The sequence below is a fragment of the Botrytis fragariae genome (assembly GCF_013461495.1).
Source record: "Botrytis fragariae strain BVB16 chromosome Unknown tig00000101, whole genome shotgun sequence".
NCBI lineage: Eukaryota > Fungi > Ascomycota > Leotiomycetes > Helotiales > Sclerotiniaceae > Botrytis > Botrytis fragariae.
Genome location: NW_023500996.1, coordinates 636,678 through 660,973, shown reverse-complemented (window position 1 = coordinate 660,973; position 24,296 = coordinate 636,678). Strand labels below are relative to the sequence as shown.

The 24,296-nt window shown below is 42.7% G+C and overlaps 7 protein-coding genes across 7 annotated transcripts; 4 read left to right on the top strand and 3 right to left on the bottom strand.

Moving 5' to 3' along the window:
• Window positions 1-705: 705 nt before the first annotated feature.
• Bfra_008838 (putative short-chain dehydrogenase protein) lies at window positions 706-1,757 on the bottom strand (the record flags this gene model as incomplete). The annotated part of the gene is made up of 2 exons (XM_037339195.1): window positions 706-1,074; window positions 1,125-1,757. 2 exons carry the CDS (start codon window positions 1,755-1,757, stop codon window positions 706-708), a joined length of 1,002 nt encoding a protein of 333 aa, XP_037190761.1.
• Window positions 1,758-5,098: 3,341 nt separating this feature from the next.
• Window positions 5,099-5,782, bottom strand: Bfra_008837ia (uncharacterized protein; the record flags this gene model as incomplete). Its single annotated transcript, XM_037339194.1, has 1 exon — window positions 5,099-5,782. One exon carries the CDS (start codon window positions 5,780-5,782, stop codon window positions 5,099-5,101), a length of 684 nt encoding a protein of 227 aa, XP_037190760.1.
• Window positions 5,783-9,402: 3,620 nt separating this feature from the next.
• Window positions 9,403-10,611, top strand: Bfra_008836 (putative gnat family protein; the record flags this gene model as incomplete). The annotated part of the gene is made up of 2 exons (XM_037339193.1): window positions 9,403-9,892; window positions 10,214-10,611. The coding sequence occupies 2 exons, from the start codon at window positions 9,403-9,405 to the stop codon at window positions 10,609-10,611; spliced, it is 888 nt and encodes a 295-aa protein (XP_037190759.1).
• Window positions 10,612-13,713: 3,102 nt separating this feature from the next.
• On the top strand, window positions 13,714-15,129 carry Bfra_008835 (putative ph-responsive protein; the record flags this gene model as incomplete). Its single annotated transcript, XM_037339192.1, has 3 exons — window positions 13,714-13,846; window positions 13,900-14,111; window positions 14,167-15,129. The coding sequence occupies 3 exons, from the start codon at window positions 13,714-13,716 to the stop codon at window positions 15,127-15,129; spliced, it is 1,308 nt and encodes a 435-aa protein (XP_037190758.1).
• Window positions 15,130-16,544: 1,415 nt separating this feature from the next.
• Window positions 16,545-17,414, top strand: Bfra_008834 (uncharacterized protein; the record flags this gene model as incomplete). The annotated part of the gene is made up of 2 exons (XM_037339191.1): window positions 16,545-16,566; window positions 16,891-17,414. The coding sequence occupies 2 exons, from the start codon at window positions 16,545-16,547 to the stop codon at window positions 17,412-17,414; spliced, it is 546 nt and encodes a 181-aa protein (XP_037190757.1).
• Window positions 17,415-17,519: 105 nt separating this feature from the next.
• Window positions 17,520-20,322, top strand: Bfra_008833 (uncharacterized protein; the record flags this gene model as incomplete). Its single annotated transcript, XM_037339190.1, has 2 exons — window positions 17,520-18,907; window positions 19,437-20,322. The coding sequence occupies 2 exons, from the start codon at window positions 17,520-17,522 to the stop codon at window positions 20,320-20,322; spliced, it is 2,274 nt and encodes a 757-aa protein (XP_037190756.1).
• A 1,468-nt stretch (window positions 20,323-21,790) lies between these two features.
• Window positions 21,791-23,567, bottom strand: Bfra_008832 (putative nli interacting factor-like phosphatase protein; the record flags this gene model as incomplete). Its single annotated transcript, XM_037339189.1, has 2 exons — window positions 21,791-22,393; window positions 22,443-23,567. 2 exons carry the CDS (start codon window positions 23,565-23,567, stop codon window positions 21,791-21,793), a joined length of 1,728 nt encoding a protein of 575 aa, XP_037190755.1.
• Window positions 23,568-24,296: the final 729 nt, after the last annotated feature.

Sequence of the window (24,296 nt, the reverse complement as noted above, 5' to 3'; positions counted from 1 at the left end):
CAGGAAAGGCTTCAAAGACAGTACATATGTATCATGCCATCACCTCTATCAATTCATGCAGGATCACGGACGTTAAGTCCTAAACTATCATTCTTTGCAGGACTATTTTTTATATAAATACCAGGTAATACTACTACCCATATACCCCAAATTTGATTTGTTGATTATAGTCCCGCTTGTCGCTTAATGCACACGTCACCCCTCATTTTCACAGCGAAATGATAACGTATTTATGTTAATTGCTTTTCATTGTCTTTTGATGTGGAAAATCAAGAATAGAAGAGAATCTATGTAGCAGTCTTCTTCACATTGAATGTACATCGTACAATCAGACCGATGCTAGTCTGTCTGACAATAGTGGGGCCAACTGTTGTACTTTGACATTACTCTCCGGAAGTGAAAAGTCTGAAAAACGACAATCGGCACCGATTCTGTTTATTCAGGTAAGTGCTTGACTCGGCTGCTTCTTCGCCGAAAAATAATACCTAGTAGTTCCTGCTTCATTGCTCTCTCAGGTCCAAACTAAGAAACAACTCAAAGTCATATCATCTCAATTCTGATGTTCTGGGGACAGCTGTTACAATTTCCAAGCTACCTCATCTCTTGGAAACAAGAGAGCTTTGGTAGAACATTTGAATTATGGTTCTAACTGTGAGCATATAATTCTATGCTGATACTCCACTATATTCCAACGATTATCAAAATCTATGCGAATGCTTCTTGCAGTGGTGTCTGGTCCTGACTAATTTTGATCCATTCTATACTCTTCTTCCACAGCCTCAATTGCTTCTCTTCATCCTGACTCTCTGGCGAGCTTTCATCCTTGTTCAGCATAACGTAGTAGCCACTTGTCCCGCGGTACTCATTCCCAACTGAGATATCAATCAGATCTGTAGCTGCGACCTTGGTGTTACGCAATGTTGGAACTAGATATCTCAAGAGAGGCTGCAATGGGCCAAGTACTCCTCTCATGAGAAACCACCATGCAGATGGTACACCAGAACTCATACACCTTGAATCTGTAAGCCCACCGGGATCCATAGCCACTGCTGAAATCTTGCTCAACAATGGGTCCTAAAGTATCAGTAAGCAAGTGTTCAAGCGATATTTGGTTCCAACAATACCTTGGAAAGTCTTTTGTTCAATTGATACATTCCCATAATTGCTGCCACTTTCGACAATCCATATCTTTGAAACCCACGACCAACTTCTTCTCCTATTTTATCTGATGCGGGATGAACAAGAAGCTCCAAATCGTCAGGAAGGTCTGGGGGAAACTTTTCAAGGCCGCTCTTTCCAGGGTAATGTGAATCGCTTCCAAGAATGATGATCTTACCCCCGTCCGGCCGAAATGAGCCCAACAACCTCAAGACTATTGAAAGGTGGGCAAGATGGTTGACAGCCATGGAACTCTCGTAATTATCCGAGGTAAACTTCAAACCGTCGGAAATGCTCCACGTGAAAGCATTACAGATTATAGCTGCGAGCGGAGGTAATCTGCCTGCAGCAATGTCCGCCTTGATGACACCAGCATAGCTCTCCACAGCGGCCAAGGAGCCAAGGTCAAGTGTATGGATAGTCGATCGATCTTCAGGAAAATCAGATAGTATTTTCCGAAGTCTTTGAGTGTTCTCGTCGGATGCATTGCGGACGGTCAACACGGCGGTGTATTCTGGATATCTTGTGAGGAGGTATTCTATCGAGGGAGTTGCAAGGGAGCTATTGGCGCCTGTAATAAGAACTGTGCCGCCTTCCATAATGATAAGGGGTGTCGTTAAAGTTATGCCACTGAAAGCCAGCGACTGTAACAACATTATAAATGCCCGTCGTTGCTACTCTGAGGGTTAGCAGCATCAGCAACTGCTGACAACTGCTGATAAATCTTTACGGGCATTGGTCAGATTCCGGTGCAGGGCAGCCGGATTTACTGCCTAAAAGGCCTGCATATGCAAGCAATCCCATTCGTGCCGCTGTGCCACATCTTGAGTTCTCCAATGAGACCCATGCTGACTCTTCGTTTGCATTGAATTAATGGTTCTTTGACGCACTCTTATCTCTTTTGATATTTCTTTGCTATTTCTCAATCGCATTATATCGTACGACATTTACTGTACTTCTATCCTCGATCTCTCATAGATGAAGAACGTATGCAGGTAGAAATCAGGACATATGAGTGTGAGTGTGGGGCTAAGTGGTCAGGGTATATAGCTTTTAGTTTCCCACTATTGCGCACGTGCTACGATACGCTAATCTCGTATGCCACCCCGGAGAGGGACAGTATATATCTTAGTACCTGATGTGGCTTGTTGTAGATAAATTACAATTGCCATTCTAGCAACTGATTGTACATCATATTTAGGTTAGATTGTGTTGAGATTTCAACCTGTTTTAGATAGTCAAAATTGAAAAGCAACAAGTGAAGTGTGAGAAGAATGAACACAAAGTCAATTCAAATTGAAAGGCATGAATCCAACCTTCCAGGTTAGCACATTTGATGTGCTGAATTGCGATTAAATTGACCTTGAGTTGAAGCAATTCTTACGAGTGTGTATCGAGACCTGACTGGCTAGAAAAATGTGTATTGTAGTAGTACTAATCCTCATTGTTGTAGAGTGGGTGTTAATTCTATATTCTATCCCTTCTAGCACCTTGTCATAGTCAGCAACCACGGGACTTTTAGATGTTGAAATAGTTTCGGTTGTTAAGAAGGGTTGGATATTTAAAATATTTGGTTCCAAGCATCCAACCTTAGCTCCATCGCGTTGTTCTTTATCCTCCGTATAATCACTGTTATAGGAAGATGATGTCAACTTCGGCAGATTCGTCGGCTAATCGACTATGTAAATCATTACCAACTGACATTCCCTATCATGCTATTTAATCGATTTGTACGACAATTGGCACTCTCATCTTCGGACGTTGTATTTTGGACGGGTGATATAGGAAATGTTTTCACATGATGCCCTGGATGTTCTCTTCAAGAATTGTGCATAGTACGCAGTAATAGTTCCACACACGAAGCTTCATAATGAGGCATCGTTTTAAGGTAAGCAATAAATGGTTAGACCAACCTAAGCGATACATCAACCTGCTAATCATAGACTGTATAGTTCACCAAGAGATTCAACGTCGAACTTGTCGATGTAGGGTATAGGGAGTATGATGCATAGCGCGAAAGGGTGAAGGTGAATTACTGTATGATTCTGGGGCTGAATATGCTGAGGCGTGATTCTTAAATATCTTGTAAGGTAGAGTTCTCAAGTTGCAATGTTATTTTATAACACGCTAGTATGAGATCTCAACGTTCGTAGTTTTCTCAAGCATTGGGATTTTACTGCAAACTGAATATTGGTAAAATTTCTCGAACAATAAGCTATCGTTTAGATTTATGCCTTGAAATCAGGTGATCGAACTGACGGTGAAATTTAAGGGTCGTCGATCACATGAATCTTTTTGTATCTTTCCAACTGAACATTGCACCAAATTTCCATCCGATTGTGAGGAGACACCCTACACCCAATTTACACGACCTTCTAATCTTCTATCATTTCAAGGCAATGACCCCTGCATAATACTTATTATGATTCAGAGAACATGCAGAAGTTATCAACCTACGACGCGAATCAATGTTTAAAGACGTCTTATTCGTAAAAATCGGTTGCAGAGACCTCGAGTTCTATTGAACATTAAAGAAAGTCTCAAGGAGAATGGGCTTTTGTTGTGAAAGCTACAGGTGTATCAGAAAGTCAAATTAAGATGAGATACATCGTAAATAACTGTGCGAAGATGCATCTAATAGAGCGGGTAAATTGAATCAGGAGAGAACCAAGCATAATAACATTGAACAGACATTCGCAATAGCCAACGATCTACCGAATACAACATCTAAAAATGTATTTAACTTGTGTACAAGCAATGACTATCTAGGTACTTAAAATACATGCTTAAAACGTGTGAGATCTTAGTCCATATATGGTATGATGTCTTGGGTTGAAAGTGGGTCGAAAGTCTAAGACAAAAACGATTGATGATCCTGATGATCCTGATGAAACTAGCGACGGATATGAATTCTAACGTTCCTGCATGTGTGAACTCATGCCGGTGAGCGGGTCCACAACGACCACTAGAGTATCTAGTGCGAGCGTTAGAATCTAAACCTAGACGATATGAAGGCTGCTAAGATCAAAGAGCCAGCCGAGAGTCCTGGTTAAAATATCTTTTAAGTAGATACTCAAGATTCGTTCTGATTTCGATCATTTTTATCGCAATCGCCTTTAGTCACAATCTGGGGGTTGAAATGATATGGATGGAAGGAGAGAATGTAACATAGTTGATTGATGAACAGAGCCAAAGCCGACTGAGAAGCCTATGGCACAGCGATAGTCGTTGCAATAGCCGACTACCATTATGGCTAAATGGATATTTCCCCTTATTTCATTCTATCCGAGTAGATATGAGAAATCTGTTACTAAACGATGGAATTGTAGTTTCGTAACAAACTGCATAGCAATTGCGCCAGCCACAGATCGTCAAGGAGTGATTTGGTAGGAAAATCTTTGTTATGTAATAAGTTTGAGATGATAGAATGATAAACCCACGATTGTATACATTTATACAGCATGATAAATATGAACGTGCAATTGGGCGTTTGACATTGGTTCAAGTAGATCGATTGTCATATTCCATGTAGCCCCATATCATTAACAATGTATATCAGCAGCATACATCGAGGAAAGGAACTCCGTAAGCAGCAGGACAAATTGTTAACACTTGGACTTGATAATGGCAACTAAACAAGTGATAGGGTCAATAATTCATGTGGTGCTATGATTGAATGGCAGTGACAGGAAGGTAACATATGCGGAAGCAGTAAGTCTGTCAGACATTGGAAGTCTCGAATTAATAACCTAACCAAATGCATTTTAAGGTACCAAATATCTTCGTAAATGTATTATACATTGAAAGAAATATCATTGAAATCGTACTGACGCATCCCACCACATATCCATCCATTAAGACACGATCACAACCCCATTCCCATTACACCAATTCGTTCTCACGTTATAATTCCTCCTCATATTCTTTTCCACCCATCACCCTACAACAAAAAAGCAGCAGCTCCCATAATCGCAGCTCCAATAGCTGGAACCCTGGTAGCCATGGCACCTGCACTGCTGCTACTCGAGCTTCCGCTTGAGGTTCCACTCGAAGAGGCACGGGCGGTGGCACTAGCAGTTGAAGTAACGGTGTTTCCATTACTGTCTGTAGTAGTAACAACAACACTTCCGGTTGATTGAGCACTCTGACTGGCACTTGCAGAGGTTAAGCTTGCTTGACTGCTAATCTGACTAATCTGCACGCTCAATTGACTCTTGATTGCACTATTTGTCTCGGTGGCTGCTATAGCGCTCAAACTGGAAATGTATGAGATAGCATTGGCAGAAGCCTCAGCAGCGCCAGCGGTGGCGATGGAGCTGGCGATTGATGCTTGAGAACTCAGACCTGCAAGTTGAACAGTGAGATGGGAGATCTGAGCGCTGAGTTGTGTTTTTTGACCAGCATTGGTCTCGGTGACTAATTGAGCGGAGAGGATGGAGAGAGCAGATTCATCTTGCTCAACAGCGTGGGAAAAGGCACCAATGTCTGATGAGACGGTGCTGGCTGCGGTACCGGCTGCAGTGGGCACGGTGGCGGGAGTTGTGATGGTACTGTCAGTGACCGATGTTGATTGTGCAACGGCCAAGGAGAGAAGAGGAACAGCGGCGAGGATTTGGAAACGCATTTTGAATTTTTTGAGGATTAATAAGATTGAGTGTGTTTGACAAGAACTTTTGAAATGATTATTTTGAGATCAAAAATCAGAGTAGACGAAGATTCAAGAGAGAGTGAGAGAAGAATTGATATATTAGGTTATATTGCACTTGTAAAAGAATAAAAGTCAAAGAAGTACAACAATTACCCCAAGTGCAACTTTGCACCTTATTTATATCTCATTCAATTTCGCCCGAGGCGGGTAGCAACCAATCCGTGGTCCATTGCCTAGGTTCCCCAAGCCAAATGCAACCATGGCAACGCACTGGAATTGGATGAAACCTTGCTCATTTCCCCGCCTAGTAAGATGAACATGTCCAAGCCATCTTGATTCTTCTCATACTCGTCACGTCTGTAAGTACGTATACCCCGGACTTTCTTCAAATGTCTTACTTCGCTTCCCCAATCACAGATGAGCTCGGATCGAAACGTAAACAAACGGAGTAAAAGATCCACTGTCTCGCTCATGTTTTTTTGCTATGCTAAACGCAGGTTCGATTCTTCTTTCCTAGGGTGTATACTAGCCACACCATATTATACATTGTTTTTAGTAAACATAAAGAAACGCCTTCTGGTATGGAAAAATGGAAAAACTAGGACAATTTTGAGCGACTTGCTTCTTTGCCCAGCATTGGCATGCTTGGGTATAGCAACTCTAATTTTAAGGGTCCGGGGGGGGAGTAACAACAAGAAAGCCAAAGAACTTCAGATATCACAGCCATAAAAAGCTACCAAAAAGCTATCAGAACTCGGATTTTCTTTTTTCTGAGATACTTATCATCTCATGACTCAAACAACTTACCGTTTCGTATTATCGATCCATTATCGCCTTCGTATTCGAGCTTTTCACTACCATCACTACCACCATCAAATTCATCGTACCTAATACATTGTACCCTTTTTTCGCAATACGAGTCTATTTTGGTCGATCTGCATTCCTAGCTGCATCTCCAACGACCACCACCAGCATATTGGCGTGTAGACTACCACGCCTACTTCGTTAGTTAGTTCACTCTTCAACAAATCAACAAACAACAGATCTGATGACTGAACACACCACACCACACCTACTCTCCAGTGCCCACTCCTTGATTTAAGTTCATCAGCCACGGGCAATTTCAACATCAATGCGACTGCGGCTATTTTCTTCCTTTACTCCAAATTCTCAATCCTCATCCCCACAACGAACGGAAACCTTGGCATTTTCCTGGTCAATTAATAAAGGGGCAGTGGATCGCTTTTTCGTTTTTTCCCATCTTGAATCGGAGAGAAGATGGACTTTGTAAGTGGCTCGAGAGTGGATGATGGATTAATTCATTCTGATCATCGCCGAGGGTAAGTTTATTGACGCTTGATCATCATCACATGATCCAATCAGCTTTTCGTCTGCTGAATTCACTAAACCCACACCCAGTTAGAATGTAATAACACTTCCAAGGCAAAACAGCATCAAGATCGAAATCCAAGACATCAGCCAGGGACCACCAAACTTGGTGGCCTGACGCAGATTTTAAATTATTATTTGTTTTCTCGAAAACGGTGGGTAGGGCCTAGACAAGATACAAAGATAGAAGAGACAAGATCCACTTCATTCATCTACATAGGTAGTCTTCGAGAAAGCTTTCGAACCCTGATCATCGCTCTTGAAACAAAATTTCTGTATTCTATACTTCCTTTCACACAAGCTGATAGATTGTATATAGTTCAGCGAGAATTATCATTTCAATGTTCCATTACGTCAAATGTTTTTGATTTGCTATTTATAATCGATATCAGAATTTCGCGTGTTATGTCATTCCAGTCCAACTAAGTACCATCTACACCACAAAGAAAGAGTTGCATGAATACTTGCCTAGTAGCGAGTCCACTGCTCGCAACTTGAGAACCTTCATCTTATACTCATCGGATGCTGCTTCCATGAATACTACTTTCTTTTGGTGTCCTTCATCCCTTTGCTTGTTGTATGCTGAACACAGCATTTTTCAAAAATCAAATCCAAATATCTTGACTCTATCCTCCCTCTCAAAAGTTTTCGAGAGCAGAGCGTCTACCCACTGTGAAAGCATATCCTATTCAATAAAATGCCACAGATCTATATCACTTTAGTACCTATCTAAAGATATAAATCACATTACACATTCTCGTTTTGAATGCATACCAATCGCCCACTAGTAGGGTTCAGACAAATGTTCAGAAAGCTACACCAGCGTGATTTTCTGAGTCACCTTGTATCATAAAGATCCCAATTGATTCACAATCATTCTGACAACTCCTCAAGACCCTATCTCACTATCTATCCATCTATCCAAACTCAAAAGCATCCCACCACAGCACCCTGATGATCACCAGGCTTATCCTCACCCAGCCCAAGAATCCAGACATCCATAGCGATCCTTCCTAACCAACCACAGAATCAATTAATTAGTCATGCTATTCTTCCCATCCAATGTTTTTCGCTAGAAGTACAGTAATGCAGAACGAGAGAACTCATAATATTATCCACCAATTCGTAGATTTGAGATTCAGCGCTGAAACGAATATGTGTATACATTCAGACAATATGTATAGTATGCATAGAATTCCGTTAAAGAGATAGATACTCCTTACATAGAAAATCAGATGACTCTTGAAAAGACTCGAACAAGAGCCGAGAAGGATACGCGATGGTAGGTATAATTCAGAGAGACAAAAAACTACGAGAAACCACATGACAGGAAATCTTCAAATGTAAATTTTCTACCTATCCCAGGAAGGAAAACTCAATGATAGTACGCAGGAAGCAGAAAGAAAGAAGTTATAATATAGAACACAAGTATAGCATGTCAACAAAAAACAACACAACAATAATACATAGATAAATAAGTAACCAAAGATTCCAGTCGTCTTCCTCTCCCCACAATAAGAAATAGCCTATCTAGAATATCATACCAGCAATATCCTAAAACATCATACCCAAGTATATATTACAACCCCTTCATAACATCATACCACATACTGCCAGCTGCCAGACACAACAATAATCATCTCTGTTTACTTCGTACATACAATCACACAACTATACAATCCACGCAACCACAAAATCACCATCTCCATTTCTCTGCTCCGTAACTTCTCCCTAAATACAAATTTACGTATTATTATATTATATTACCTATTATATCTCTCTCATTATATACCTCAATTCCCCAACCCCTCCGCCAAACCCTCCCCGCAAACCCCGACCTTCCTATTCCATCTCTCACCACTCACTCACCCAAAAATTTCTACCAACCCACCAAGCGAGTGACAAACAATCAGACAAAGTACCTCTACACAGCAGTGGACCCTGAACACTTGGCACATCACATCATGTAAGTTTTGTCAGCCCACCCACCCACCCACCCACCCACCAATTACACAATCGACCGTTACGATTGATTGTGACTCTTACCGTAATATCACGTTTTATTTCTTCATGTACGTACGTACGTATATGATTCGCATATATTTAAATTCTGGCCTCTTTTGTTTACCATTTAATTTTTCGCAAGTTTAATCTTTCGAATAAATCTTCTAATCTTTTATTCATTTCTACCATCAAACCCCCTAAACATGCCCATCCACCACGATCCCCTCTTCCCCACCCTCACCCTCAACTCCTCCAAACCCCTCCACCAAAACCTAATTCTCACACGTCCCCGCACCTCCGATGCAAAAAACTCCATTGCCGCCTTTGCCAATCCAGCCGTCTATCTCAATCTGACCGGTCCTCCGTTTCCCTACACACAGGACGATTTCGATTCCTTTTTTAACGAAGTGCTAGATAAGAATTCTCGGATTGCCGCTGCGGAACTATGGGATGCGAAGAGTGCGCAGGAAGATGGTTCACCGGTGCAGAAATGGGTGGGTGCAGTTCCGTTTCCGAGTATTAGGGAAGTGAGGGTGGGGGAGAAGGGAGAGAGGATAGAGGAGTTTATTGGGCAGATAGATATTAGGAGGAGGGGGTTTGTGACGACGATAGATGAGGAAGAGAGGAAGAAGTTGGCGGGGGAGCATGCGGAAAGAAAGACGGGAGATCCAGGGATTGAGTGGGAGATTGGTTGTATGTTGATGCTTTTTTGTCTTTTTTTTTCTTTGGAAGCGAACTTTATGAAAAAGATGGTTATGCTTGATGGTAATAACCATGCCTGTGAATTAGGATTTCATAGGTCTACGGCGAGATATACAGCTCAGCTCATAGCCTCATGACGCTGGTCTGGTCCATTTGGTAGTACCAAATTCTTCTCCTCACTGGGATACATCTTCAAGCGAAAATAGTTGTCCAGTCATATCGATTCCAGAAGTCCTTCACAAATTCTTACTCCCACTTCTCAATCACATTCCTCTTCTACGACTTTCCCAATCCCACTAACGTCGTCTCCAGTCTGGCTCCTCCCCTCTCACCACGGCCGTGCCATCATGCCAGCTGTTCTGCAAACCCTCACTTCGGAATTCTTCATTCCGTATATGAATTTAAATTTCTTGACGGGTGAGTATTTAGAGTTCAATAAAGCGAGTAAAAGAGTTTTTGAAAAGTGTGGATTTGTAGATGAAGGGATTACGGATGGGGTGGAGGCGATCCACGAAGGGAAGTGGGAAGCATTGGGCGTGCTGTTAGAAAACTTGAAGAGTAATGGGGACGACGAAATATGGGAGAAAGCTCAGAGAAAGGGCTGGTTGAGGGGAGAGAAGGTGGGGGTGGGAAGCTTGAGATGGCACAGAGAGGGAGAAGTGAAAGAGAAAGAAGACGGAAAGAGGGAGAATGGTAAGATCGTTGAATAAAGCAAAGCATGTATGATTTGGTGTGGACAGAAATTTGAGGGAAAAACAGATGAAAATTTTTCAGCAACTATAACATCATGACGGCCTCACTCTATAGAATAGACACTTCAACAAAATTGCTCTCTTTGGCGGAGACATGTAGACAACAAGATAATGCTAAACGACTGGCATGGTTTAAACTAGAACTAGATAGCTAAGTGAGGTATAAATTAAGTATTCTACGAAATGACACGATTTAACGGATTTGAATACGATGTTCCATCAAGGAAATGGAGAACAAAATTGCTGATTCAGACTACTGAACATGTATAGGCATTTAAACCGTAAGCAGTGAAGATTTCCTGACGAATTGTGTTCAACAGCTGTGGTTCGACGTGAAATAGTCACTAGATATCTGACACTCCTAATCTGTGATGAATCTTGTGTATTGCTTCGACGACATGTTTGTCTTGTTAGATTCGAGCCCGAGCGGTCGTCTTCATGTTTCAAATATGAGATTGTACATAGCTAGATCGTGATCGATTGCCCTTCTGTACATGAAAATCTTTAACCACTCTAAATTGGGCTCAGAGCTTCGGTTCCAGGTGTGAGTCTTCGGTACAGTATTGACGGTACTGGACCGACGTATCAAAATGAATTTGTCAAAGCCAGCAATGAATCATTAGTCATCATACAGCAATAATTGTGTAAAATTGTGTAATCTGGCATCACATCTACCGCATCATCCAGATGGTCCCTCCCCAAATCTTTATTGACTTCGGGGTATATAAACTTCCTCAACGTCATCCGAAAGTGCGAAAAGTGCGGAGCCTTATGAGAACCACAAAAATGATCCCCAAAAAATTTAAAATCAAGCACGGTAAGGAGAAGCCCATCCACACTGGATTTCTACCACAAAGAATGTACAAACGACAAGTTAAAGAAATGATTATCCCAATCCTCAAAAATATGCTCGGGTATACCGTACAGGGTACATGTGAAATCCAACATGAATCTTGCTTATTAGAAATATGATCTTCAATGAATGTGGGTGGTGTACATAATTTGGAATAGAAGCACCGCCACGAGAAAATCTGCAGCTTGTTCTAAACGACGTTAAAAAAATTGGGGGCAAAATCCAGCGCCATACGCGCAATGAACAACGATGCACTAACAATCATTTTGCGGTCATCTTCTAGCGTTTGATATAGCGCTGCGAGCCTCCTTTGCATAGCGCAGCAACTAGAGAGCCGCAGCTAAAATGGCTCGAGACGCCCATTTCAGTTTCCATGTAGATGGATGCACTATAATAGCGCCCGAAATCAACAGGACTGCTGGCCGAATGAAAACAAATGAAAAAAATGGCGGGAGTTGACCATGTGAAAACAGCGCTTAAATATGAAGACTGAGCTGACTTTGTCGAGGATTAGTATTCCTGAGGGATCAGTTGGCCACGAGTCAAACCCTCAACAAACGTGATGATAATTGCCGGGGGACATGAGACGAAGAGGACTTTGGAACGAGTGAGATAGATAGTATGGAGTCAAAGAGTTATTCCTGTATATACTCTGTAGTACAGTAGTAGCAGCTTGATGAGTTTCATCTCAATTTCAAACCAATGTAGGTATGTGCTTGATGAAGGAGGACAACATTTACTCAGGTCTTGGTTTCATCCCAGTGATCCATCGTTTGGAGTTGGAAAATTTGTGAAATTTGTGAGTGAGTGCAAACAATAAACAGACGTTTTCCCAGGTTGATCTCGGTGAGAGCTCTTCACGCTACCTGGGTAAGTAATGAAACATTGGAACGGGCTAAACCATTCTTGTGATAGATGCAGCATTGTGTAGCTGGGCTATCCATAAAAACCTCCTTTCTATCTACCATGTGACCAATTAGATAATCTATCGATATCGGAGTTATGTAAGCTTCACCACGATAAGAAGCTTCCAAGGAAATGCCTCCAGTCAGCTTTTCTCGCTCAGTGGGAGGTGGTTACTTGCCTCTTTACAATGATGTCCTCAAAAGTTCACAAGGGGGAATCGAAGCTTTTTCAATTTCCTGCGCCGTTCATCTTAATGCAAATGTGATGCAAAGGAGTGGATTACGACCTGGATGATGGCTAGGTAAGCACCAGGTAATCACTGGGTAATCACTGCACCATGAAATAATGTTTTGAGACTGATTGACCAATCATGATACGGATAGAGGAAGAGATGAAGAGATGGGAACTATTCAATCACAATATCAATTGATGATTGGTTCACGTAAACATGGGATTTGACCAAAACCTTGATTTTTCCCTAATTCAGTGTATGTGCGCCGTGCCAAAGAGAAAAAAGTGACCGAAGCTAAACTCCAAGATGATGGATTCACAATCTTCCTCCTTGCTCTCGCATATTCCCATATTCCCAATGTCACTTCAAGTCCTCAACCAACCTAGCTAGCCTCCTTCAATCAAGGTTATCTATCTTTCACAACCAACTTTCGTGGATTGTTATCCTCATCCTGTCGCTTTCCTCCTCTGGCTGTTGTTTATCATACTCCATTGTTGACTATTGAGTATTGACTCTTGACTATCGACTCTTGACTATCGACTCTCCTTCTTATATGCTTCAAATACACTCTTGCCGATAACCAAACCGTACTCACCCACTACTCATATTGTGCCTCATTATCGCTCGCTCGCTCCACCAACTTACTACATATTTGTGGTCCTTTTCATAAAACGCAGGAACGATCTAGACTTCTTTCTACATTCCGAAATCCCCCCATATCGATTTGAGACTTAGTCAACGTTTGGATCTCCACCTCAATCTTCATCCCGCACCCCAAACTAGTCGGTCGTTACCATTTTAACCTAAACATTAGCAAGGAGACGGAGAAGAACCAGAGAAACCTTGGAACGTGTTGTGGATGCAATTCATCTAAAGAAAAGAAGCTTCTCCATCAGTTGCTGTTTACCTCCCTCCTTTCAGCTTGCATATCCACATTTGACCAGCCTACAATCTTTCCTTCAACTACCTGGTCCGCAATATCCCCAATTTCAACATCGCGTTGACTTTCGTTCTTTTACCACTCGCCATTTCGATCTTTGTACATACAATAATATCTACTATTTGCATCATGTTTTCAAAGTCCATTGCCAGAGCTGGCTTGATTGCCAGTCTAGCTATCACTACCGTCAACGCCATTGCTACAATCTCTGTAACCGGCTCGAAATTCTTCACAAGCGATGGCGATCAATTCTTTATCAAAGGTAAGGTTTTGTATGTATCTTATTCTTGGGTTCTTGGCTGACAATATTTCTAGGCGTCGCATATCAGTTGACCGAAGCTGATCCTTTAATCGACACTAACCAATGCCAACTGGATGCCTCTTTGATGAAAACTTTGGGCGCAAATGCCATTCGCGTTTACCACGTTGACCCTTCAGGAGATCACTCTGGATGCATGAGTGCCTTCGCAGATGCCGGTGTCTACCTTTTCTTGGATTTGGATACTTTCAATACCGCAATCACTCCAGTATGTCATACATCATTATATGGAAAAGAAAAAACATGGCTGACCTTTTTAACAGACTGATGCGACCTGGAACGAAAGTCAATATACCGCATTTAGTAAAGTAATGGATGCTTTCGCCAAGTTCGATAACACCCTTGGGTTCTTTGTGGGAAATGAGGTTATTGCTACGAACAACCAATCTTTAGCGGCACCATTCATCAAAGCCGCTGCCAGAGATATGAAGGCATACAGAACTTCGAAAGGATACCGTGAAATTCCTGTTGGCTATTCTGCGGCAGATATTGCGGAATTACGTCCCATGCTTCAAAATTACCTTGCTTGCGGCACCAACACTTCCGAGGCTATCGATTTCTTCGGGTTGAATGCATACGAATGGTGCGGCGATAGTGATTTTTCTACTTCTGGTTACAAGACTCTCAATACTTACGCCGAGGGTTATAATATTCCAATTTTCTTCTCAGAGACCGGATGCAACACAGTCAAACCCAGAACATTCCAGGACCAAGCAGCAATTCTCGGTTCGGAGATGGACGATCAATGGTCTGGTGCAATTATTTATGAATGGATCGAAGAGGCCAATGATTATGGATTGATCAGTTATGGACCAACCGTTGCAGCTACTGCTGTCGCAACAAATGTTGCAGGTGGATTCTCTCGCGGCGGAACTCCAACTCCTGTTTCTCCAGATTTCGCCAATCTCCAAAGTCAGTGGTCAACTTTGACTCCAACCGGTGTTGCAAGCTCTGCTTATTCCCCAACTCTCACACCACCTGCTTGCCCTGCATCAACCTCCGGAGGCTGGTTGGTCGATGGTGATGTAAAATTGCCATCTATTGGCCAGAAAGAAGCAACTGGCACTGCCACAACAACTTCTGGATCGGCATCCTCTACCGGAAGTGCGACTGGATCAGCTGCATCTGCAACCTCAACAAAGGGTAGCGCATCCGGTGGTAAAGAAATCACCGGCATGAGTGTAGGATTGGCCGCAGTTATGTTCGGTTTCATGTACTGGCTATAGATTCTCGATACCCATCAAAAAATCTTCTTTTCTCGGCCTTGATGGCTTGATATGTATAAACGATTATGATACGTGGAGGAAATCCTTTCACACCAATTCGGTACATAGGCGCGTTATGATAAATGAAAGCGCGGCGTTGGATTTGCATTGTGTCAATTTGGACGCAATAGGATTACTTTCTTCTGAGATGGGATATACAGGTCATTGTATCCTGTGCATATAAAAAGCATGAATTAGTTGATCAATATTTGTTATTTTAGACCAACTTTAATAGATACTTAATAATGAAGTTAAAAGACAAGAGTCTGTTTATTTGCAGATTTTCAAGCATGTGAATGTGTTGGCGGTATGTGACGTTGACAAGTGAGGAACAAGTCAGGAGCAAGTGGGATATTATTGGGAGATGCAAGTATAGTATATCTTGAGTCTTTGTGCTGGATGCAAGGTCATAGAATTAACGCCTTTGGATAGATGGATGGGTGAATGGAAATCATAAGTAGTTGTTATGTGGTTTTATCGTAGCATGGTGTTTAGATGGGATGGGATGGGGGTGGTGTGAGAGTGTGAAGAAGGGGAGTGTAAAATGAGATGGTAGGAGTATGCAAGGGAGGATGAGACGGCGTGGGGTTATTCATTCACATATACAATTGACTTTTCATCTCTTATTAGTATAAGACTTCAATTTATGTTGAGTTTATGATTAGATGATATATGGGAGTTTAATAAAGAGGTTGTTTATATTTGGTTGGGCATTTATGAGGAGAAAGAGATAGCTATTTACTGGATTTCTCGATTGAAGATTCCAAAAATCAAAGGAAATGCAACATGGATCAATTTATGGTTTTCATTCACTGGTTCAGCTCTTTTGTTCTCCTTTTATCTTCTGGGGCAAGCGTAGCAGTGCTGTGGTTGAAATATATCTCCTTCCATGGTAGCCATAGATTTTTCCAGTAAAGATTTCTTGGTATTTAGCATCATCTCAGCATCATGTTCTCATCTCCATCAACTGCATTGATTCAACTAACTACCATTCTACACTTTCATTGTTTCTCTCCACAGTATTGGGATATCTCGCTCTTGATATTCACTTTTGCTCGCGGTTGAATTGCTGCTAATAAAAATTAAGCGAGAAATTTTCGAGGAAGGAAATAATCAGTAGCCAATAATTTGTTTTGTTCACCTTGAAGGATAGAATATTCAATATCGTTATAGTTTCAATTCAGGAGGCTGGAAATGGATGATTGATTGGTTGATTGGTAGATGAATTGCGCACAATTGAAGTTGTAGATAGTTGATGATATTTTGAGCTGAAAAATTTGTGAATGGGACTTCTTGTGATTTTGCTTTCTCGCAGCAACTCTATCAATAACGACAACACCATACGAATAGCAATCTTCAATTGAACAATTGTGATAATGGTTTTGTTTCTACTCCCTGGTCTTAGACCACATTGAAAAATTGGCCAAGCAAATATTGGTAAGTCCCCCTGACGTGTCCGTGGCGAGATGATGGAGATGATGAAAATGGTGATAATGTCTCTTTGGGAGCAATAATCTAGTGATTCTCTTCGATGGTAACAAGCAGGGTGATAGCTCATTGTCCTTCTGAATTCAATATTCTGGAGTATCCAGTCTATAGTGGTGAGAAAGATGGCACTTTATTGTCCTCCTTTCGACCATGTTTGGAAGAACTAGAGTCTCTTCTTTCTTAGCCATACTTCTTCCTTATCCAAATCTCTACTGAAAATTACATTCTTTCTAGAAAGACAAGAACCATTCACTCCAAAGAAACCAGTTGGAAGTTCTGGAGGAAAATTCCCTCTCCCACCTCATATACTCCACCGCCTTAACCTCCACAAGTCCTACACTTCCTTCCCATCGAAACCATCTTCCGCATCATCTCTTCTTCCATCGTTGATGGGGGATTCTTCTACTTCTTTACATTCAGCGGATTCTGGTGTTTGGCCTGGTAAGAGACCTGCAGTAGGAACTGCAGACGAGAGACCAGGGAAGAAGGCGAAGTACGGCCTTGCTAGCAATATCGATTTTGAAGAAAGGGAAACAGACGCAGACGACGAGGATTCAGACTTTGATTCTGCGGATACACCGAGTGATAGAGAAGAGGAGGTTACAGCGGTAGCTTCTCCAGTAACCGTCTCAACATCGATTGCAGAACCGGTTGTAGCTAGCCCGCTCGCTTCACCTTCCGATCTCGAATCCGAATCCGACTTTTCTGATACACCAAGCTCGAAGAGAAGAGCACTTACACCACCATCACCAATTTGAGAAACTGTTCCCGAGACCGTCGCAAGACCAATTGCAGCAACAGGTCGTTGGGATTTCACCCTTACGGCAAAACAAGCAGGTTACGTTTATAACCCGAGAAAATTCATGACCGATCTGAGTGATCGCTTCGCTACGCCTTCAGACTCCGATAATACCCACGATACTGATGATAGCGAATCTGACTTTAATTCTACACCAAATTGCTCTTCGTCACCGGCGCGCGCACGTGCTTCTTCACCTTCGCCTTTGCCTTTACCTTTACCCCAGTGGAAATATCATCACAACCCTATTGATAGAAATAATCCAACTACTCCGCCTTCCACGGGAACAAATAGAAAAATGGAACAAGCATATGCCGAATGGCATCAAGGAGAAATGGACACACCTAGAGCACCATCATATTCTCCAATCACTTTACCAGCCGATACACCACAATCCGTTGATGCCAACGAAGCTGGACCTGTAACTGCACAATATAACTCGCAGTCGCAACAAAAAAATATGGAACCTTCGCGCGCATCCTCATATTCACATCACACTATTTCCTCATCTTCACCTCAAATCCAACATTCATCAACATCCGCCTCCGAAACCACCGTATTCCCTACAGACCTCCCTTCTCCCTCCGTACCATGCCGTTTAGAACCCCACTCATCGGTTCTCGATCATCTCACTGCTCAATATATTGCACAGGGACCCCATCCACAAATTTCTCACGTTAATCACGCAGCTGTGAATCAAAGAAATGCGTCTCAGATATTGAGCAAACATCAAGATGATCGCGCGCCGTTTGTTCGAGCTGCGAGTCGCAGATTGCAGGCGGTGGTGGGTGTGAGGAATGATTTACCGTTTGATTTGCTGATGGGCACGGGAAAGCATGATGCGAGTAATTTGGTTGTGGGGAGAGATGGGGCGTTGGTGGATTTAGGACTTAGGAATTTGGGAAGAGAGGAAGTTGTGAGGGGTGGAAATGAAAGTGGAGAGCATCTTGCTGCGAGAGATAATGGTGATAGGAGTGGAGAGGATATTGGAAACAATCGGGAATATATGAGGGCGGAGATGGATATGAACACGAACGCAAACGCAAACGAAGCACACAATGTAAACACCACGGCACGATACCCACAAGATATCCACGCTCCCTTCGACACTCTTTGTTCTTCCTCCAACAATTCATCTTGTTCTTCTTCTCATCACCCTCACCATCAAAAAACAATACCACAAGAAACCCCTCCCAATCCAACCCACGAATCCCCAACACAAACTCCCTTCTTCCCTCCCTCAGTCAACCCCTACACCGGCGAAGGACTCCGCGCATATCTTCTCTCCCGCGCTTCCATGACCGGTTCCGTAAAGAGAGAATGTAGAAGTATATCGTTCCATGATTTCACACCGAATGTACGAACGGGCGAGTTTAGAAATCAGTTATTGGTGCATTTTGGCGTGGATGGGATTTCGAGTTGTGAGAGGGTTGAGGTTGTGGAGTTGGGTTTGTAAGTTCTTTTTTTCTTTTTTTTTCTCTTCGAGGTTTTGGTTTCGAGATTTTGGTTTCAAAGTTTGGGTTGTTGATTCCGTTGCTGTTGTGGGGGACTGGGGGTGGTGTGAAGAGTGCTGCAGTGTGACGGTTGTTTGACTTGACACTTGACTCTTGGCTTGGGGAAGATTGGATGGCGAAGCTGCTGTCCTTTTATTTCTTCTTGTCGATTGTACTTCCCTTCTACTATACTTCCCTTACGAAAATTTATGCGGTATTTTTGCTGTCATTGTCTTTCCTCACCTTATTATCCTACTACCCTCCCATCTATCATCCGAACGAAAACAACAACAAAAAGTCTTCCTCAGAATAGCTAACATCTCTCCACAGACCCGATATAACCGGAACCCTCCACCCCTGGCTCTCAATATTCATCCAACGCCCCCTCGTAACCACCACCACCCCCTCCCCAACCCTTCCCTCCACCTCCACAACCACACCTCCCAACTTCCCCTCCCCAACCCCCACAACCTGGCTCTGCATCGCAGTCCCCCTCTCAAACATAACAACCTACCCCATCCAACCCGACACCACACTCCCCCCTCCCTCCTCGAACCCACCTTCTCCCACACCCAACACGGTCTCCCCACCAAAAAGATCGCCAAACGTCAAGACTACGATTTCTCCTTCCAAGGAACTCCCATCTTCGAATTTTCCACCCGAATACTTTTTCCCCAGCCCGAGAATCCCTTTCCTAACACTGCGCCTACTGCGGATTTTCTCTCCGTCGAAGTACCCCGTTCCTACAATTCAGATGATCCTTATCTTCCGTTTCCGCTACAGGTATCCCAGAATCCGGGATTGCTACAGCGGGAAGTAAGGAAATATGCAAGGGCGGCGGGAGTGAAGGGAGAGGAATTATGCACGTATGGTGATTTGATGACGGATGAGAGTGGAGAGGATGTGAGCGAGGAGGCGTCTCCTAACGAGGGGATTTGGTGGTGTGAATTTTATCGAGGAATTACGCGGGATAGGATTCGGTGGGAGAGAGTCAAGAGGTGTATGGGAAGGGGGAGATGTAGAGTTGTTTTGAGATGGCAGGATGTACCGGATGAGATGAAGAGATTGGGTGGTCGTTCTACTTCTACTTCTGGAGTCGGTTTAGGATTGAGTAGACACACCAATGAAGCAGAGAGAGTCATGCAGGAGATGAGCAGGGAAAATACGGGAGGAATGGGAAAAAAGCGAAGAGGAAGAAAGAGTATGCAAACGAGCCATGCGAATACGAGTTCGAGTGTGGGACTGGGAGTTATGAATGCGAATGTGGGGAGTCATTCACATACGCATACGCGATCGGGATCGGGCGAAGCGTTGAGAGATAGTTTGCGCGCGAGAGCGATTGGGAATCGGATGAGTTTCAATGGAGATGCTTAGGGATATGAAAGATTGGAGTCGAAGAATCTGGGAGAGATGGTGCAGAGACGAGTTGCGGATTTTGGGGTTGAGAGTTTATCTTTGAGAGGAGGAGAGGAGTATGCGAGTCACTTGCTTTGAAGTACTTACGAGACTAGTTTTCATTGCTTGAAATTTCCCATCTACAAACATAATTATGTTACAAGCGCGTGGGAAATCTAGACATCAAGATTCTCTTCTTTTTGCAATGAAATTTATGAAGAACACAAGAACAGAACAGAAAAGACTTTCTATATTTTCTCGATGCAGATACATGGGGTGAATTGATCTCCTCAAATAGTAAACTTACATCTAGGAAATACCTTGACAATGATGATTTTCTATCTCAGAAGAAGAGAATGATGCAACACCAAAGGGTACAAAGTTTCAAAGTATAAGGGGTCATGAGAAGAAGAGACACTGTATGACTGCGGCGGTCTTCACAAATATCTTTCTATTACAGAAGGCGAAATTTGCATGAAAGTATGCATGCATGCGTTACTTTTGGCATACCTAGATACTCAGGTACCCAGGGATGGCAAGTATTCACGAAAGGAAACGACTTAGGTAGACAGCTTGAGAAATGTATCATTATTGAAAAATTCACCAACATGGCTATTTATCGTCTCTGATCTATACCATAGTTCAGATTTTTATCTACTTCATCCTAAGTCAATTTTCGGATACCGATTACATCATACCTACCCCCTATTTCCAACACAGGCTAGCAATGTGAACTTATAGTTATCTTCCCTAGCACCCATCGTATCTTTCATGGAAGTTGGTAAAAACCCGGAATGATTGAGGTGTGAAAATACCGTTGGTATCAACACGCCAATCCGTTGGACCATGGATAGGAAAATCCGAGTCTCCAATTCATTTGCGAAGTTTTGGTTATCTCAAGCATACCCTCACAACTCAAATGTCATCAACTCGACAACCCCAATCAACTCCAAGCTCTCGCTTTTAGACACATACAACTTTAGGGGAAATCAATACCAGATTCGAGAGGAATGGGTAAAGAAATGAGATGCTCCATATCCTGCAAAAGAGATTGAATCACGGATCCTTTTTAAGACTCAGTAATCTTGGAGTGATACAGAAGTCCGTAAACAAGAATAAGCACCGAGCTTCGCAAATCCGTCGATGTAAACCACGACGCAAAAGGTCTGTGGGAGTATTCAGACATTTATAGTACATACAGATACAGGTACAGATTGAGCTTCCATGCTACGCTACCTAAATGCATCATAACATTCGAGTCGTGATCGCCGATCCTACATCGCATAACCCATCCATCTCAAGCATAACTGAGACACCACAATCCAATCTCGGCCGCATTTGCAGAGGTGAGATTCGAGGCCGTCGGTCCTTCATTCCTTTTGACGCCTCATTCATGATACATATAAAATATACACTCGTCCGTTTCAACCCTCTAATTCATCAACCATTACGACGAAGAACTTCCCCACCAACCACCTGTCATTCCACTCTTCATAGCCTTTAGTCCCTCTTCTTTGGCTTTCTCCTCCATCTCGGCTTCTTCCTTTAGCCATTTTGCTCCATTCTCGCGAATTTCCCTATCAAATGCCTCGTAATTCTTCTGTCCCCTTTCTCTCGCTAAATCTTGCAACATCTTTCCTTGAGCAAGCGCATCCGCTAGACTCTGTTCGTTAGGATCTGTCACCATCATTCCACCAGGCTTGATACCCAAAGCACTTCCGAGTAATCCTACACCACCTCCTCTTTTTCCATGCTTCTTTCTTTCCTCTGCAAGTTGTTCTTGGAACTTCTTTCTCGCTATTGCCTCACGTTTGGCAAATTCAGTAGGAATATGTGTTCCATCAAATGATTTCAAGGCTTTGCGTACATCGGCGTATTGCATTGTAGGGATGTATTCAAGGAAAGGAATTAAAGAAACAAGTTCTTTATCTTGGACGTCACCCATCCATGGCTTAAGGATTATTGCGTTTTCTGGTTGCTTCTTTGCGTGGTGTGCTTTAGTATCGATTAATATGACCTTTGAGAGATCTCGGTTGAGGTATGAAAGATCCTATATCGGATTAGTAACAGTCGCGGGAAGGATGTCACGAAAACCTTACCTTGATATATTCTCCGTTCTCATAAAGTGTTGCTTCTCGGAAAAGCGGCCAAGTAACGATGTGATATGGATCGAATTTTCGAATAACTGGCTCTGCTAAAGTAGATGGTTGAGTGGTGAAGATGACCAATTCGTAATATTGACTTAGATATCTCAAGAAATAATCCACTCCGGGTCTTTTTGCAAGTCGCCAACCATGTTCTCTGGTCCATTCACTGTGAATTAAAAGATCCTCCATACTTAGAACTAAAGTGTAAGGGCGCTCAAACATGGGGCTTGGATCAGGAAGTAACTTGGTAAAAGCTGGCTCGGTGTAGTGACCAAGTTGGTCTCCGGTTCGGGCCCTGACACGATTCCACATGCCGGTGAGTGACCATCCAGATGGAGCAGTTTCTGAATGTAGTCTTTCTTCTTCCTCTGTCTCCCAATTTCTTCCCATGTATACCGTACCAGTGATCGCAGATATGAAGAATGCAAGATACATGTAATTGGCCATTTGGTTTCTCTTTCTTTCCGAGGAAGAAACATACGCAGATGCTGGCAATTCCCCACGACCTTTACCCCCACCACTAGGATCTTCTTCAGGATCTGCCGCTTCCGTAAGGTTCAATGGCGATGCCTTCGATTTTCTATTTGCCAATTCGAAATCCAAAGTTGAAGGAATACCTTGGGTGAGATCTGGTAGAGGTTTATTTTCGAATTCAGCTTGTGCGGGGTCGACAGCGATTGTCTCGAATTCATCTTGCTTGCCAGAGAAGTCTGGACTTTCACCTTTCCTTGCATCTGGGTTTGGTACACCGGCACCTCCTCCCTCTGATTGTGGTACAGTATTCCTCTGTGGTGAAGCCCCCTTACTCACTTCATCCTGCGCCTTGGAGAAGTCTGGGTTACCAGATTTATCACTACTCAGTCCTGATTTTGGCGAAGTAAAAGCAGCTTGTGCCCCAGCTGGACCGGATGGTGTTGGCGTACCCGAAGGTCTATTATAATCTGTAGGCTTTTTGGGCTGGCGGCGATTGTTCGCCATCGACCGAGTCCATGACGTTGATGAGGTTATTCGGAGATTCGTCGAACTATTTCTAAGAGCTGGCGTTTGCAACGACCTTCCGATAGCTCTTGACAACATTATGAAGGGAAAGGATCAATATACACAGCTTACTTCAATAAAGATCAGACTATATGCGAAATCGCATTGAATGTTATTGAAGTTCTTGTCAGTAAAGAGAAACTTCAAAGTTCCTTTGGCCTAATAAAATAACCTGATTCCTTAACTTTTCCCTTACAAGCAACAAAATACAATTTTCTACAATGATGCGGGCGGGAATTGTTCAAGCTAGTACCAATTAATACTAGCTCCAATTGGCGTCAAACTCCCCACCATAAAAGCATCAATTGATTTTCGGATTCTGGTTTTCTTTTTTCTTTTTTCCTTAAAGTTGACACTCAGTGGACAGAAATTATACTCATCGCGCCTACAATAACCGTGGACGAAGAGTTGAACAATCTGAGGAGAACGAATATGACACTTTCAAGAATTGGATGTTAAGCCGGTGCTTGAAAGAGCACCGGCTACTCAATTACAACTTCAGTCCCGTGGTGTCCTAACATTCCATATTTCAGTGAAATACTCATTTTGAGGGTGTTTCCGGCCTCCCTCATAATCTATCCGAATATACTCGGCACGAGTCTTGATAGAAGGATTCTTCTTGTGTATAATTGAAGTTTTAAATATTATTCCATTATTCATCATTTGAGATACCACGCGATTCACCTTTTATTTGTGATTTTGAATCAGTATCTCTTTCCTAGCACGCGGTTCTCTTCCACTTGGTTCCATCATTCGTCTCAAACTCAA